The sequence below is a fragment of the Petaurus breviceps genome, unplaced genomic scaffold (genome assembly GCF_028583685.1).
Source record: "Petaurus breviceps papuanus isolate PSGF00001 unplaced genomic scaffold, PetGlider_PUasm1.0 90994, whole genome shotgun sequence".
NCBI classification, from domain to species: Eukaryota; Metazoa; Chordata; class Mammalia; order Diprotodontia; family Petauridae; genus Petaurus; species Petaurus breviceps.
The window spans coordinates 4,056,416-4,073,853 of NW_027187393.1; the positions used below are offsets into that span (position 1 = coordinate 4,056,416).

The window sequence follows — 17,438 nt, forward strand, 5'->3', positions numbered from 1 at the left end:
TTTTCCCCTCCCTGATTGTTTTGCAAAGGCAAAGCAGGCCATATTTTACCCCAGTTCCCCTAGCCTTTAACTACAGTATTGCCTCAAACAAAATGAGACCAGGTCTTTACCTTAGCTTAAAAAGGCCAGGGTCTCCCACTGCATCCTGGGCCATCACCAGTCATCCTGCCCTGTCTTGCCACTGGACTCAGTGGATTCTCTGGAGGATAGAGGCTGACGACTGCACAGCTCTGCCTCACTTAAATCCAATTCACTTGTAAGTCAAACATCACCCTCCTGATGTCATTGGTCCTCTACCATAGTAGGTGCCTGTGTAGTGGATTTAAAGCATGAATATAGTTGGGTGTCCACTAAGGGCATCTGGGAATCTTGAGGCTAATAAGCAAACTGCTTACTGTTTCTGCCTTGGACTCCAGTGGCTAACATAGTGACTAACCTGATTTTCCTGAACTGACCAGAATTTTCAATCTTATAGAATTATAGAATCTTATATGCCACTTTATAAGCACATTATATATTATATAAGCACGTTATAGAAGCTGGTATGTTTTTGTTCACCTTTTTTTTTAAAGAACCAGTGAAGTGAGGGATGTACTGATTTGCACATGAATTGAAGTGTCGCAGAGTTGCAGTCATCAGCCTCACTATCACTTTCAGGTGCAATGTAAACCCAGAAAGTCAGGCAATGGCCTGGGATTCCGTGCAATACCTTGGCGTTTTTTGACATCTAACCAAGTTTTAAGAGCTTCACAATGTGTTTCACCTGCCTTCATGCTGCTGAAATTGTTCTCATGTGCCCATTCCAGCAGGAGAAATCTTCAGATGCTTGGGGGGATGAAGGGTTTGAGGCCTGTCGGTTGTCCTCAAGCCTTGAGCAGAACAGTTTTATCGAGGTATGGCTTCTCAGAGCCTCAGGTGAGTAGGGTGAATCCAGTAGACACCTTCTGCCTTAGTACTCCACCTTTGCTCTATATTATATAAATTATGTATTTAAATATTCCATGCTATATGTGATTTGCAACAGACTGAGGTTTTAGAATTAACCAGATTAACTAGCATCTTTTTTTCTAAGTTCCACAGACCTGGTGAAGCCAAAAGAACAAATGTGAACAAAACCCACTTAAAAACTCACTGAAGAGAGCCCAAGTTCTTTTAGTGGGGAGGAAGATAGACAAGTAGGGTAGTTTTGCCCAGTTAATTTAACCTTAAGATCCATGGTGTCATAAATAATACTCTTTATTTCTTGTGGAAGTGTCCATAATAATTAAAAATTAAATTTAAAACAAGAGCTGTGTCCAATATCTGTGTGCCTATCACTAATCCACCAGCCCCATCCCCCCCCCCCAGCTTCTTCAAAACATTCTGGTGTTTTGGGGCATCATGGTTAATGGATGTGTGAGAGCAGGGACTGCTTTATCTAAATTTTATACCTCCAAGTGATAATGACTCAGTAATTGCTGAATAAATGTTTATTGAACGAATGGCACTGGATATGGCATTTTCCATCAAAAGAAAGCAACATTAGTTTTTCATTAGTTTAACTGCAGAAACGGTCACAAAGGTGAAAAGTTAACACCACTTAAAATTAGACAACTGACATGACCATGAGTTCTCTTACACCAGAGCTAAGGGAACGTGGAAAACAAAAGCACTAGGAAAGCCTGCCCTTAGCTTTGCTTTCCCGTCCTCCCTCTTCATTACAAACTGTTCCTTCAAAGTAGTGAAGGGATGCCTGAGATGAGCTGGTACCCCATGCTTTATTTCCTGCCTTCCCCCTTGAAACAATAGCATAATGGTCAAAGGTATGCTGGTGCTCACAATGGCCCAAGCAAAAAGTGAACTGATACGGTTTCCAACATGAACTGAACATAGAACTAAGAACTTTCACAAAGATGAGCTTAATTTCCAGAGAAGTTGAGATGAAAACAGGTCAGTGCCAGTACAGGACAGAAATGCCAGGTGAGAGGGAGTTCTCAGAGCAGGAATCCCTTATGGATGAGGCGGGTGCTTGGAATACTGGATGGCATCGAGAGCAGCCCCGATGTCGTAGTTCTTGGTCTGCAGGAGTCTGGTGAGCCAGCCACCCTCATCAGAGAAGCCCATGGACAGCATCTGGGAGAGGGATTCGATCAAACACGGATCTGCTTCTGCAAAAGTCATTTAGGTTAAGGCCCATGTGCAACAGATAGGTCACATTCTCCCCTAGGGGCCTTGGCTACCTGCTCCTGATATATGGACTACTTGTTGCATTTTATGATCTGGCTAGACTTCCCAGTTAAAGATTTCCAAATACCCTCTGGAGGGGAGTTTTACTTAGAAGGTCTCCAATCTATCTACCCACAGTTAACAATATAGCCCTGCCCTTTGTATTACTAAGGCCTTCAGTCACTTAGAGGAAACTGAGCACCCAAAAAGTACTCTCAGTTACTGAAAACCACTTGCCTGGTGGAAGATGTGGGTATAAGGCAGCTTCTCTGAGCCCTGTGGGCCCCTCTTGAGAATGGTCCATGGAATTTGAACCATCTGTTTCTGGCATTTGTAGGGACTGAAGTTCACCTGTGGAAGGATCCACTTCTTTTGAAGACAAGTGAGTCCAGTCATCATCTCCTCCTGAACCAGTCTCTGTCTGTTCCTGTGAATAGGAGAGAAACCATGCATGACTAAAGCTGGGGGCTAACACATCATCAAGCTGGCTAGAGATTCAAGCTGTCATGGCTTTTTGGTTGCCAACCTGGAGCCAATAATTTTCTTGTCTTCATTGAGTTTTATTCTAAGACATTACCTTTCACAGCTCGAATTGTTTTGGTCAGAAGTTTTGGTCAGTGGCCAAATTATCTTAAGTTGCTCACTAGGACTGAAATGCCTAAATTTATAGCACATGACAATTATTTAGGAGGATAAAAGCAAGCTTAGGGTGGTCTCAGCTTACTTGGGACATTGGGTTCTCATCCACCTGCATGGAAGACTCCACAATCACCTTCTCCATTTGCTCAGAGAGGGCCGCCATTTCCATTTCAGCACTCGGGGGGTTTTCTTGGCTCTGGCTGGATGAGGAGCTGCTTGGCTGAGGGCTACCACTGTTGGGCTGAGAGAAGGATGGAGTCACCTTGCTTCTTTTTCCACCATGCTCTACATCAATGTCAACATTAATACCTGAAAGACCAAGGAGCCACCACAAACATCAGGGAGAAGCTTAGAACTCTTGACTACAATAAGGTAAATGAAAACTATTCAAGGAAGCTCAACTCAGACTAACTGTAATGACCTATCTTAGTTCATGAGAACAGAGGATATTCTAGAGATGCAAAGAGTTCTTGTTCATTAATGAATTCATAAGCATTCATTATGCACCTGGTAATGGGCAGGGGGCAGCTAGGTGGCACAGTGGATAGAGTACCAGGACTGGAATCAAGATGACTCATTTTCCCGAGTTCAAATCTGTCCTCAGACACTAGCTGTATGACCCTGGGCAAGTCACTTTGTTTGCCTCACTTTCCTCATCTGTAAAATGATCTGGAAAAGGAAATGGTAAACCATTCCAGTATCTTTGCAAAGAAAACCCCAAATAGGGTCATGGAAGAGTCAAACACAATTGAAAAGACTCAACAACTGGGCTAGGCCTTAAGGAAAAAAATCCAAAGTCTTTCCTCAATGAGCTTAACAATCTTGGGGCTAAAAGAAAGGAAAATATACATCCCTCCACTCAGGAGGAAGAAGAGTAAGGGTGAGGAATGTTGCAAATACCAGAGCCTTGGTTGTTTGGCTTAACTACTTTTCTATTACAAAAGAGGGCTCAATGTTGGGATTGGGGAAATAGTATCAGGAAAAGGCATTATTAAAATTGGTAAGAGAAGACACATCAGGCATTACTCAAAGCACCACCAATGCAAACCTGCTACTTGTTACTTTGCATTTTTAAGGGAGGAAAGAAATACAAACCAGGTGATCATTAAACACCTCTCCAGGACAAGGCAAAAACACGGTGTAGGCTTTTAAAAAGCCTCAAATACCTTCTCCTGATCTATATAGCCTGCATATAGGCTCCACAGACTGTAGCAAGCATTCATACAAAAAAGGTAACCTACCTTCTCACCTTCAAATGAAATCCAAAACCTCCGCAAGACTTGTTATGAGTTAAAATCACTAAAGGAATGAATAATGAGACCTGCCGGTACCTGGTCCTCAGCTCTATTTCCAGCCTGTCCTGAACTTGCACTCTCTCTCTCCACCTCAAAATAGTTTCAAAGAAACTAAGCATCACTGTTAATGCCTAGTGACAGCTTCAATAGACCTTGGGGGAGGAGTGCAAATTTGGAGAAATAGCCTCCATAGGTATCTCACTCCTGCTAGAGGTGCAAAAGAGCTTACTGTTCTGTTTAAATGCATTTATTAGGTTCCAACTATGTGCTTTTTCCATCCAGGAATTCCGTACATTATCATAGGTCTAGTCCCTATCCCTACACTATGTGCTAGGACAGCTAGGTGGTGCCATAGCACACAGAGCTGGGCCTGGAGTCAGGAAGGCTCATCTTCCAGAGTCTGAATCTGGCCTCAGACACTAGCTGTGTGATGCTAGGCAAGTCAGTGAACTGTGTGCCTCAGCTTCCTCATCTGTCAAATGAACTGGAGAAGGCCTACCTAACAGGGGTGACTGAGGCTGGGATTATCTGTTCTCTTGGGAGCAGGTGTGAGGAGGTGAGATTTCTAGATGTTAAAAGGTCACAGAATCAAAGACTCAAGGATCTCAGATGCCACTGACCAGGCGCTTGGGTTGCAGCGCTATCTCTGGCAGCTTCCCCATTTCTCAGTAGGCCCCTGTCCTGTGAGAAAATTGTTTGAACACAACTCTCTTATCAGGACAGAGGGGTGCCTGGCCCAAGGCCTTGCCTTTCCCTCCCACCAGATCCCAAGGACCATGCCTCTGACCTCCCTCAAATGTCTGGTATACTCCCTACCTTTCCCACCCATAGCTCCCAAAGATACCTGGACCTCCCGAGATGACCTCATCAGTATCGCCGGCATTCCTTTCCCAGGCCCCTTTTCCAAATAAGCTCTAGCGCCATTCCCAGGCTCTTGCAGGTTCCTTGCCCACTTTTGCTAAAGTTACAACAAACTTCTTGCCACTTGACTAGAAGAACGCTTGATGATGTGAATTCATCCTAGGCAATTCTGCCTTGGCACTCTTGGGGTCCCAGCACCCCCAAACCATCATGTCCTATACCTCCATTTTTACAGATGAGGAACCTCAGTTTCCTCAACTATAAAATGAGAGTACTAATAGCACCCAGGGTTATTTTAAAGGTCAAATGGGATTAATATTTGTAAAGTACTTGCCCTAGTGCCTAGAACATAGTAGATACTTAATGTTTCTTTTCCTCCTTGTTAAATGATTTTCCTGACAACTAATTGTCTGATGGGGGATTAGAATCTACATCCAGCTCTCTATACCCACTGTACCATATACCACACTGCTTTTCCAACCAAATACATTTCTCAATCAAATCTGTACCACAGTCTAAGAAGTCCTAAGCAGGGCTTCTAATATGCAAACTCATCTAAACAAAAATAACCTGGGCTCCTGAAGAAGGCTCTTTGGAGGAAGGCCCAAGACGCTTTCACTGTTAGCAGCCCACCCAGCCTCTGGAATAAAAGAAAACCCTTTCCCCTCTCACCAGGAGAGCCGCCCTCTCTCATGAGGGGCTGCAGTAACAGCACTACTGAAGACCCAGAAAAGAAATTTCTTGCCACCAAAGTCCCTGGCACTGCCAAATGGTACATCAAGAACTAATGATTTTATCTGTGGAAATGACATTAAAGCAACATTAGGGGCAGCTTAGGTGGCATAGTGGATAGAGCACTGGCCTTGGAAATCAGAAGGACCCAAGTTCAAATTCAGAATGTTCTAAATGCATAACACATAGGAAAATAATGTTAAAATAGTTATGGGAATTTTTAAAAAAGCAGTTCACAAGCCTCAGGTTAAGAAGCACTTCCTGACTATGATAGTTATATTAAGATAACACACTATTTGTCAGATCACAATTTGGAAGAGACTTTGAAGGACTTCTAGTCCGCCAGGTCAAGTGTTTATACCCAGAAGGACATATATTAAATCAACTAACACTTATTGAGCACCTACTATATGCTGGGTACTGTGCCATGATACAAAGGCATGAAATGGAGAACTGAGATAATTTTTTTTTTTTAAGTAACTTGCTCAAGGTTACAAGGCCAGTTATTTTGTGTGGGTGCCAAGTATTTTGAGGCCAGAACTGATCCCGGGTCTCTGGCGCTTTTACTCACTGCTCTAGCCACCCCCAGCCTCTAACATTTAAAACTGAGGCAAGGTCAGGGGGGAATCATTCTCTCCAAGTCACTTCAAAGTCAGCATGTCAAATAAAGTCGCTGGGACTCAAGCAGACCTCTCAGCTCCTGTCATAAAAATATGACCCTTCAACCTTGACAAGGTTACAAAGTTTGTGGCAAAGCCTACAGTAAATCCCCAGACCCTGATGGTCTTTAAACCCAACGTTCTTTCTATTACATTAACTGCCTTTCATTATCACAAACTATGGCTGGAGGCTTTGGAATTAGGTGGTTAACCTCAGGGGCCAAGTCCCCACCTTTGGTGGTACAATGGGGAAAAAAAAAAGCTCACTAAAGGCTCTGGAATTAAAGGCCCTATATCCAAAACTCCTGATACTTACAACCTGCGGCAAGTCAAAGGGAAAAGGACCCACATGTACAAAATATTTATAGCAGCTTCTTTTTGTGGTGGCCAAGAACTGGAAATGGAGGAGATGCCTATCAACTTGGGAACGACTGAACAAGTTGTGGTATATGAATGTAAAGGAATAATATTCCATAAGAAATGTTGAGCAGGTGGACTTCAGAAAAACCTAGAAAGACTTAGATGAACTAATGCTGAGTGAAGTGAGCAGTACCAAGAGAAACCAAGAGAACATTGTACACAGTAACAGCAAGACTGTATGATTGTGAAAAACTGAATGACTGAGCTATTGTCAGCAATACAATGACCTGAGACTAAGACAATCCCAAAGGAAAAACTGTGCTCCATTTTTCATCAGCAGAAAGAGCTGATGGTGTCTGAATACAAACCAAAGCACACTATCACTGTTCTGTTTGAGTTCTTTCACAAAATTACTAATATGGAAATGTTTTACATGGTGCACACTACAACCGATTACTTACTGTCTCAGAAAAGGGAGGAAACAAAGGAGGGACAGAATTTGAAAACTCAAAACCTTTAATATTCTTTTAAATATTAAAAAAATGTTTTAATATAAATTGGAGAAAAAAATAAAACATTACTTTAAAAAAGTCACTTCTGTTACAGAATAGGAGGGGAAGTGTATGGTTTCTGTTGCATGCCCATATAACACAGGCAGCTAGGTCTGGGATAGTGGATGGAGTACTGGACTGGGAGTCAGCTATGGGATTTGGGGCAGTTCAGTTAACCTGTGTGCCTCAGTTTCTTCAACTGTAAAATGAAAACAGGAGGATTTACCTTCCAGGGTTCTAAAGGCCATAGAGAGAAAAATGCTTGTTTTCTTCCTTCCTGCATATTAAACTCAAGCTTCTTCAGTCCTATCTATAGTTAAGTTAGCTCCTTGCCTGTCATAAATCCAAAACCACTAAATAAAAATAGAAGTCTGGTCTCTTAAAACTAAGGATTCTTCTTCACTTGGCCCTTCAGTCATGGCTGACTCCCCCTTGCCAGAAACATTTTATTTTTCAAAGATAATAAAATGGACCTGTAACTAACCTAATGGGTACATAACAAAGAAGGCAGCATGGTATGGGGAGATATAGCCTTGGATTCAGGGTCGGAAAAGCTGGGTTTGAATCTTAGCTCTTAACAATTCTCTGCTGTCATATGAAGGGTTGGACTAGATGACCTGAAAAGCCCTATAATAAAATATAATAAAAGCTCTAAATATCTCATTCATCAAGCAATTATATACACTATGCCCTGGTTCAGATCAGTAGGCAATAAACATTTATTTCAGCTGCCAAGAGAAATGCCATCATTTCTAAGCAAGGGTTTAAAGTTTCGTCCTTGACTTTTATAGACAGCGGATCTACAAGGCTTCTACAAAGCTGTAGTTATTGTTCAGGTCTACCTAACATTCTGTTATGCCAGGAAAAGGCATCTAAAAATGAATCTGCCTGTGTTCCTGAGAGCTGAGTAACCCAAATCTTCCCATTAGCCTGGAGACTCAAGAGCTAATCCAGTGCCCAACTACAGGAATTATTTAACTCAGGTACCTGCTAGCTCCTTTTATTTGGCTTTAGGTCAACCAACAGTTCCTATGTTATATTTTAAATTTACAAGCTGCCTCAACTCCTTTCTGAAAGTTACCTGAATATAAATCCCAAGTAATTTCAAAAAAGTCACTTACCCAGAGGGCTAAGGGCAGCCGCCACACTTTCACCTACATTATGCAGGAAGGTGACATTGGGATCCTGCTGTGAACTGGTACTAGCTGAAGCATCTAAAAACAAAACAGTAAGAGTCCATGAGTAAAAATGAATGCACTCAGTTCTATTTCCAGAAGACCATGAACCGGAAAATCCTTTTCCTCCCCCCTTCCCTGCTAAAGGATAACCCACCAGGTGGGTTAGGATTATGACAATTCCAAGAGCTAACAAAGTAAGAAATAAAAACCCGAAAACCCATGGGACCTTGTTCTGCTCCTGGATTGGGAGGAGTCCCGCTGGGTTCTGCGGGTGGAATGTTCATGCAGTGAGGACCAACGAATCCCCAGCCTGGCATCCACCCAAAGGGAGGGAAATGCCCATGTCTCATCTTCTGGAACCAGCGTCGGCGAGAAATCCACTGAAAGAAATGAGTCAAAACCCCAGATTAGAGGGTTACAAATCAGTGTCCTACTCCCCCCACCACCCCCGTTACCTTTCATTTACTTTGCATATACTTCACTATGTATATCCTGTCTTCCTTGAGAAACTATAATCTCCTTGAAGGCAGTGACTGCCTTTTTCTCTTATTTGAATCACCAGCACTTAGCATAGTGCATGGTACACAGTAGGTACTTAATGCTTACCAGAACTGTATGTTTCTCCTTTGATAGACTGCAAGCTCCCTGAGGGCAGGAACTCCTTCACTTTTCTTTTTGGAGGGGGGAAAGCAGGGCAATTGGGGTCAAGTGACTTGCCCAAGGTCACATGACTAGTTAAGTGTCTGAGGCTGGACTTGAACTCAGGTCCTCCTGATTCCAAGGCTGGTACTCTATTCACTGAGCTATCTAGCTGCCCCCCCCCCCCCCCCACAAAACTGCCTTTCCCTATAAATAGGAAGAAAATATAGTATTCAAATGGCATTAGATAAATGTGAGAGAACTAGGCTGGTGCCATGTTGGGCAAAAGCCTTGAAAGGCCAGGTTCAATTTTACCTGGTGGGCTTTTGGAGGAAGGGGAGGAGGCAGGGAATGATGGATTATGAGGCCTTACTTTCCTTCCATGATGCTTGCCTCTCACCTCAGGCAGGTGGATGTTGAAGGGATTCTGAAAGACAATCATGTTATGCTCTTTGTGAAGACCTTTGCCCTCACAGGTACTGCAGAGGTCGTAGTCAGGGCAGACGGTACACTTGAATCGACTACCCACCACTGGCCCATTGCAGCCATCACAGATCACGTTGGGATGCACCATGTTGGGCGGAAACTCCTGGGCACAGGGGGGACGATGCTCCCGATGTTCCCGCTTACATTCCTTCTTCTCTACAAGGGGCAGTAAGAAGATGAGTTCAGCTTGTACTGCTGGCCATTGGCCATATGACTGTGGCAGCAGATGGCTGCACAGGCCAAGTAAGTCACTTAACAGAATGAAACATTCCTGGGGCGGCCAGGGAGCACAGCGAGTAAGAGCACCGGCCCCAGTGTCAGGATGACCTGGGGATCAAATCCGGGCTCTGACACTTAGAACCCACCCAGAAACCCCTCACCGTGTAACCTTGAGCAACCTTGAGCAAGTTACTTACCCCAGGGATTGCTTAAAAAACAAAAACAAAACAAAACAAAAAGAATGACACATTCCTAAGCAGCCTAAGAGTCGAGGATAGAGAAGGAAACACTTACAGAACTGATGAAGAGTGAAGTAAGCAGGACCAGGAAAACAGTCTGCCCAACAACCACATAAAGAGAAAGAACAACCAACACCCACCTACTACCTGAATGCTGTGTAATTTATAACACAGCCTGACCTCAGGAGAGTTGAGAAAATGGGGTTCCTCTTTTGCAGAGGCTGGAGCAGAAGCCTGGAGTGTGATATATTGTCAGACCTGACAGTACTAAATGGTTTGGGTGAACCTTTTGTTTTTTTTTTCTTTTTTAATCTCTTGTGGGTAGGAGACCAGCTGTCCCCTCCATGAAGGTTAACTAAAAACTGAAGATATTAGTAAGACTTTTCAAAAAAATCATTTAAGCGTTAAAGGTACTCACTATTCATACTCTCACTCAGACCTTGTCAACCCTGTGTCTCATATTCAATTACAGGACTGAAGAGAGGACTGTTTTCCCAATTAGAAACCACCCCCCTCCTTCCATCCATCCCCACAGGGCTTCTCAGAAGAACAGAGCCCCAGGAGTAGTTTGTGCCTTAGTGAACTAAGGCCTGGAAAAGGATTTTATTCAAAACCTGAGGGAGCCTCATTAATAAGATGGTCACAAACCAGCTGTCTTTGGTTTAAAAAAAAAATAGCCAAAAAGGGAAATTTTTCAAGAGAGACCTAAAATATAATCCCAGTCTTTAAGTGTCTCTGGGATCTACCTGGCTGTGCCAGTCAGTCCCAGAAACATTTAGTTCTGACAAAGCCAAAAAGTAACTGGATATCTTTTCTATTAAAAATGAGTGAATAAGGAAGGAAAATAGAGCAGGCCAAATTCCCCAAAGCAGCAGGCAGCTGCCTTTGTAATCACAAATAGCACCTGACTTCACAGGTCCTTCAAAGGAATCGGAGCCCAGCTGGCTTCTATTTTTATATCTGTGATTCCTCCTCTGAGCCACTATCCTCAGAAGTCCCCTTACAGGTAATAATGATCCTAAGAAATTACTCCTGGGGGAGGGGAGAGATAGGGAGAAAACTCTGGAAATCTTGTGGAAATAAATGCTGAAAACACAAAAAAAGAAATTGCTGCTGCTTCTAGAGCACTTTAAAAAGCTCCAAAGAGCTTTTCTCAGAAGCACCCTTCGAGGTCAGTGCCACAAGTACTATTAGCCCCACTTTACAGATGAGAAAACAGTAGAGAAATGAGATTCCAACCCAGGACTCTCTCCCCATTTGAAGTCCAGCCTGCACTATCAAATACCTGCAAAGGAGCGTCCTGTGTTAAGCCCATTCCCACCTTTAATGTAAATCCGGAAAAGGTCTTCTTTAATGTAGCGCATTGCCATGCTCAGCTCATCATCGCTGGAGAAGGCGATCAGGTCCCCATCTTCATCTAGGTTTTAAGTAAAAAAAAAAAAATACAACATTAAAGTCAGTAAGTGTTTGCATAAGGTTTCCCATTTTCTGATTCTGCCTCCTGACACAAGCTATCTCGTAACCAGAGGCCAAGAGGCCAAGGTCACCCTCTCTCCTCCACATCCAGACTCTGTACCCATAACACACATCAAGGTTGCAATTTGTGCTCAATCTGTCTCTAATGGAGAAATTCCTCCCTCTTGCCCTAGAGGCTGAAAATGGATTAACTTTAAACAGGGTCTAGGACTAAAGAGGATCACAGGGGTAACTTCTGTTTACATAGATGGGTTTTTCTTCCCATTTATCATCTCATTTGAGCCTTGCAGTAACTCCATGAGGTGGACAGTATAAGTATCACTGACCCCATATTACCCATGGAGAATCTGATGTTCTGCCAAATTAAAGTTACTTACTAAAAGGTCAGACAGCAGTGACGGCATTATTTTAACAGAATAGAACAAAAAAGCAGAGATGGGGATGTGGTCAGCATCTAGCTGACAGTGGGCATCAGGTGTCTGGTGGGAACTCTGTAAAGGGGCTGATGAGAGTCTGACTGATTCCACTTGGGGGGGGCAACTGGGCAGAGCAGTACCTGACAGCCTGGTGGTGCTAGTCAAGAAGCTGCTCAATCCAGGGCTGGGGAAAAATAAGTTTCCTTGGTGGTGGCTGGTCCATGGCCTCCCCTATACCCATCTAGTTCCCTCTTTCCAGCTTTTCCATTTGCCTTACAAAAGCTGAACTTTCCAATTAGAGTGAGCTTCTGAAGGGCAGGATCTGCTTTCTATTTTTCTATTTACACCCCCAGTGATCAGCAGAGTAAGCAGCACCCAAGTAAACGCTCTTTCACCCACATTTATTTTCCTTGCTTGGGGGTACTCTTATTTAGTATGGATTAGATCAGATGGAATTCTGAATTTGTCTACAACTCTGGGACCTGTATTTCTGGGATCAGGCAGGAGTCATCTAAAAAGTCACACAGACGGTAAGGCATCACCTCAAAGATCAGTGCCACGTGACCAGGGCCCAAACCTCCATGAGGAAGACAGGGAAGAAGGCAGTAAGGAGGCTGACAAGAGTTAAGGGGGGAACAGAACTTTGTCTGGTGACGTCTAGAACTGGATGGCCAACAAGTAAGAACTATCTTCAGGTGAAAACTGTATTCTTAAATATCCCTGGGGAAAATGAAACACTCATTCTCTCTCAACACCTGCCAGGTAAAAACTTTCCTAATTGCTCTACTCTGGAGCCTACACTGGTTGTCACCATTCAGCCCAGATACAAAACAGATAAAGAAAGAGCAGAAAGAAGCCTTGAACTAAGGTTCAGGGCACAGAAGATCTAAGTGCTTTATGTGAAGTTATTGGACACTGGTGCCTGATGGCGGGATGGGTGCTTAACAGGAAGAGACTGGTCAGGACTTTTAAGCTGTCAGGCTTAAATGGGGGTCACCTCATTTTCAAATCACATTCAGCCTTAAAACAATGACTGTAATGCCTCTGAGCAATGCCTCAGGTGCCATTTACAGCATTTATCTGCACTTTCTTGTGTCTGGTACCTTTCCATATCCCCTGTTGAAAACTTCTCTTTCATGTGGGAAGATTAGGATGAAACACATAACCCTGGCAGCTAGGAGAAGCAGTGGATATAAGGCTGGGCCCGGGATCAGGAAGACCTGAGTTCAAATCTAGCCTCAGACACTTGCTGTGTGACTCTAGACAAGTCAATTAACCTGTTTGCCTCAGTATCCTCATCTGTAAAATGGGGTTAACAGTCCATAGAGCCTATTATCAGATTGCATACCATTTTGGGGAGGAGGAAAAAACATAAAACTCAAAAGCTTGTGGAACTGAATGTTGTAAAAATGAAACTTAAAAACTGCCTGGGGAACTTATCTCCCTGCCTCTAGTCTCTCTCCCTTTCCCAATGAATCCAGCATACATGTGACTATGACCATCTTCCTAAAGTAAGACCAACATCCCATATGTGGAATCACAAATTTAAAGCTACAAGACACTTTAGTGATCCCAAGGGGCAATGTGGTACAATGGAAACGGTACTAACTCTGGGAGCTACAAAGACCTGGTTCAAATCAAATCTTATCCCTCACCTTGATACCACCTGGTAACAGAGTGGTCACTTCATTAAATGAAAGGGTTGGGCTAGATGGTCTCCTTTTTGAGCTCAATGATCATGAAATCTAACCTTGGCTTTACTGAATTTAACACGGAAGAACTGAGATTAGAGTCACTCCTCCTACCCAGCCCTACAAATGATTCCTACCTCCTACAGGATTCCAACCCTTAAACCGGTGAACTTCAGAAAGTCCATTCAAGGGGCAGCTAGGTGGGCAGTGAATAGAGCACCAGCCAGTCAGGAGGACCTGAGTTCAAATCTGAACTCAGACACTTAACACTTACTAGCCATGTGACCTTAGGCAAGTCACTTAACCCCAACTGCCCTGCCTTCTCCCTCCAAAAAAAAAAAAATTCCATTCAGCCCAAACAAAAATCTGAACACCTATTTTTTAGATATACACATTATATGTAATAAACATTTATAAGAATTTTATATTATACAACAATTATATTTATAATAAACATATATATAAAAATGAGGCCCAGCCCTCACATAGTTGATCATCAGGGAGTAGAAAGGGAAAGGTTCAAACCAAGTGCAGGTCAGGACAGAGCTTACTTTGGAGCAGGAAGAATAATAACTAGCATTTATGTGGGGCTCTGCATAATTTTTTTTCTCATTTTATTGTCACAAACAACCCTTGGAGGTAGGTGCTATTAATTATCCTCATTTTGCAGATGAACAAACTGATGCAGGTAGGTTAAATGTCAGTTAGTGTCAACCCACTTCCCCCTACTCAAGACAGGGGCTCCCTGTCATAGCCTCCAGGATCCAATCTGAACTCAGATCTTCCTTGACTCCAAGCCCACTGCTCTATCAAAGGGAATCAAAGACTTGTCAATCAAAAGTGTCTCTAAGTCATTTTTTACTGGAAAACTCCCTTCCCTGCCACCACCTCTTAAAAAAACAGAAATGAGATCACCTCTACCTCACTTTCTAATTTCCTTTCTTTTTCTCAGTATCTCTCCTTCCTCTCCTCTCTCTTCAACCCCTCACAATCAGGCTTCTAAGCCCATCATTCCACCAAAACAACTCTCTCCAAAGTCACTAATGGTCTCAGTTGCCTTTTCTCCACCCTAATTCTCCTTTTCCTGTGACCTGTCTGACACAGTTGATCACTCTCTGGACACTCTCTTCCAGGTTTCCAGGCCACAACCCTCTCGTGGTTCTCCTACCTCTCAGACTTCATCTGTCTCCTTTCTGGTTCCTCCTAAAGATCCCACCCTTTAATCACAAGCTGTCCCTCAGCTCCCATGGATCTAATTACAATCTTTGTGCTAGTGATTCTTAAATCTCCCTCCTGCTCCCAATCTCTGTCCACCCCCCCTCCCTGAGTCTCCATTTTCTTATTTCCCAACTGCCTTTCAGACATATTGAACTGGATGTCTAGTAGACTTTTTAAACTCAGTAAGTCCAAAATGAAAAAAATCACTTTCCCCCTAAACCCTGCCCCTCCTACCTTTCTCCAGTGCCTCATATTCACAACCTAGGAGTCGTCCTGAACTCCTCACCTGTCTCTCACCCCCCACATTCAAGCTGCTACCAAGGCATTTCACCTTTGCAAAATCTCCTGGTCCAGGCTGGGGGAGGAGGGTGTCTTTCTGGCTTCTTGTTTAAAATCTATCCTCCATTCAGCCACTAAAAATGACTTTCTTAAGTTCAGGTCAGACCATGTGCACGCACCTCCCCCCACTCAAAAAAACTCCAGGGGCTCCCATTGCCTCTGGGACCAAATACAAAACCCTCTGCTTGGCATTCAAAGCCCCCCACAACCTTTCCAGTCTTCTTACACCTTACTCCCCCCCCTCCCCTATAGGTATTCTTTCTCATCCAATGATACTGGTCTCCTGGCTGTTGCACTAATTCCACCTCTCAGCTTTGGCCATTTTCTCTGGCCTCCCTCATGCCTAGAAAGTTCTCCCTCTGTTATTGACTGACCTGCCTGGCTTCCTTTAAATCCCAACCAAAATCCTACCTTCTACAGGAAGCCTTACCCAACCCTTCTAAATTCTAGTGCCTTCCCACTCTTATAGCTATCTCTTAGCATGCAGTCTCCTCCATTAGACTGTGAGCTCCTAGAGGCAGGGGACTCTTGTTGCCTCTTTCGTTACAAGGAGCTTGGGTGTTTATCTCCCCTGGAGGTGGGCCTAGCCTACATTTTGGCTATATAAATGTTTCTTGGCAAAGAGGAGTCAAGATAGTTTGTGGGATTCATCAAATGTTATTTTACAAATTTGTTTAGAGCCAGTAAGTCAGAAAATAGTCACAGGCTCTGGAAACTTCTGCCATGGGCGGGAGGGTCTTTAAGTGGGAAGTAAAGCTGCCCATGAACTCACTCAGGAGACTGAAAAAGGCACCTAGGGCCAGGCAGGCATTATGGGCTCCAAGCTGAGGCTGCCAATCCCAAACCAAGGCCATAGCCTTAATAATAACAATAACAACAACAAAAAAATAGCTAATATTTATATAGCACTTCCTATGTGTCAGGCACTTCACACAATTATCTCTTCTGAGCGGCATCAACGACCCTGGGAGGTTGGCCTTATTCTTATCCCCATTTTACAGATGAGGAAACTTGGCAAAAGGATTTGCCCTGTGCTACACAGCTAAGTTTCTGAGGCCGAATTTGAACTCATTCCTGCCTCCAAACTCCTCCCCACCCCAAGAGCTTCTGATCCGATCAGAGATGGGTCCTCCACGCTGTGTAAACTGTAAATGTTTTTCCAAATCCCAATAATTCTCCTCAAAACACTTAATCTGCAAATATTACTTATGATTTTTTTGCATTTATATAAAAAACTTTTATGTAATATGCCGTTATATACCTATAATTATCTTAACATAGTTGGTGATGTGTATAATGTATGATGTATTATATTATATATAATACACACACCAGTCCCACCCCCAATAACACAATTCCTTGGGGGTGTGGGGACTATTCTGTCTTCCTATCTCCACAGTGCCTGCACACAACGGAAGCTTAATAAATGTTGGTTGCTTCACACACCAATCCCCGAGGGCAGCGGGGAGAAAAGCCGCTGCAGGTCGGGACTGCTCCCAGGGAAACTGAGAGCTGGGCAGGACGCGGCTGTTTGGTCTGCGTCACAGCACTTGGGGTCCAGTTACATAAGCCCGGCTCGGCCTGGCCCGGTGCCAAGTAAACAAGCAGCGGAGTCAGGTCCGGTCTGAGCCGGTGCGGGCTCAGAGTTCCTCCCCCCTCTCTCCCACTCCAGCAGCGATGCCTCCCCTCCCTCCCGCCGCCCCCTTCGCGCCGCACGGGCCGGGCCTCCCCCGCCCAGCTCCCGGCACCGTCCCCCCCTACCCCACCTCCGCGCCGCGCGGGCCGGGCCTCCCCCGCGGCCTGCAGCCCCTCCCGAGCCCCACCCTCTCGCGGGCTCGGCCCCGCGGCCTCACCTCGGTAGTACGCCTGGAAACCGGTGGGCCGCAGCGCCGGGAACACTTCGGCCACGCGGCGGAGCAGCCTCTCGCAGCGGCCCGGGCCTTCGAGCGGCTCTATGGTGAAGCGGCGGATCTCCCGCGCCGAATCCTCTTTGCCTATCAGGTAGGCTTTCACGGTCAGCCTCTCCATGGTCAGCGCCAGCGACGAGCCGCACAAACGCAGAGGCCGAGCACTGGATCTAGGGATTCGAACGCACCACACCGACCGGCCGCTTCAAGGAGCGAACGAAGAGGGAGAATAAAGCAGAACACGTCCGGAAAGCGGCTCTGGCGTACGGCCGCCCCGCTCAGATCTTATACTCGGCGCCGGAGTCTCCACCCAAGCTGGGGCGGAGCC

General features: G+C 44.6%; 1 protein-coding gene across 13 annotated transcripts; it reads right to left on the reverse strand.

The window, feature by feature from the left end:
• Positions 1 to 1,454: 1,454 nt before the first annotated feature.
• Positions 1,455 to 17,438, reverse strand: SQSTM1 (sequestosome 1). Of its 13 annotated transcripts, none has more exons than XM_069077739.1 (9): positions 17,057 to 17,436; positions 11,349 to 11,480; positions 9,649 to 9,761; positions 9,520 to 9,546; positions 8,707 to 8,860; positions 8,424 to 8,516; positions 2,930 to 3,153; positions 2,443 to 2,632; positions 1,455 to 2,147 (listed from the first exon to the last, which is right to left on the reverse strand). In XM_069077739.1, the coding sequence occupies exons 1-9, from the start codon at positions 17,229 to 17,231 to the stop codon at positions 1,990 to 1,992; spliced, it is 1,266 nt and encodes a 421-aa protein (XP_068933840.1). In that variant the 5' UTR covers positions 17,232 to 17,436; the 3' UTR covers positions 1,455 to 1,989. The 13 variants fall into 13 exon arrangements, with proteins under 13 accessions (XP_068933840.1, XP_068933838.1, XP_068933842.1 ...); XM_069077737.1 differs by having other exon boundaries at positions 9,493 to 9,546; XM_069077741.1 differs by having other exon boundaries at positions 9,493 to 9,546; positions 11,385 to 11,480; positions 17,057 to 17,434.

Bases quoted from the DNA above. Each gene is read 5' to 3' on its own strand.
- SQSTM1 (XM_069077732.1), bottom strand. From the start codon at position 17,231: ATGGAGAGGCTGACCGTGAAAGCCTACCTGATAGGCAAAGAGGATTCG. The intron at 8,861-9,492 runs GTAAGGCCTCAT...CATTTCTTTCAG, and splicing joins GCAAGCATCATGGAAGGAAA to TGGATTTCTCGCCGACGCTG. The intron at 8,517-8,706 runs GTCCCATGGGTT...TTTTGTTTTTAG, and splicing joins CAATCCAGGAGCAGAACAAG to ATGCTTCAGCTAGTACCAGT.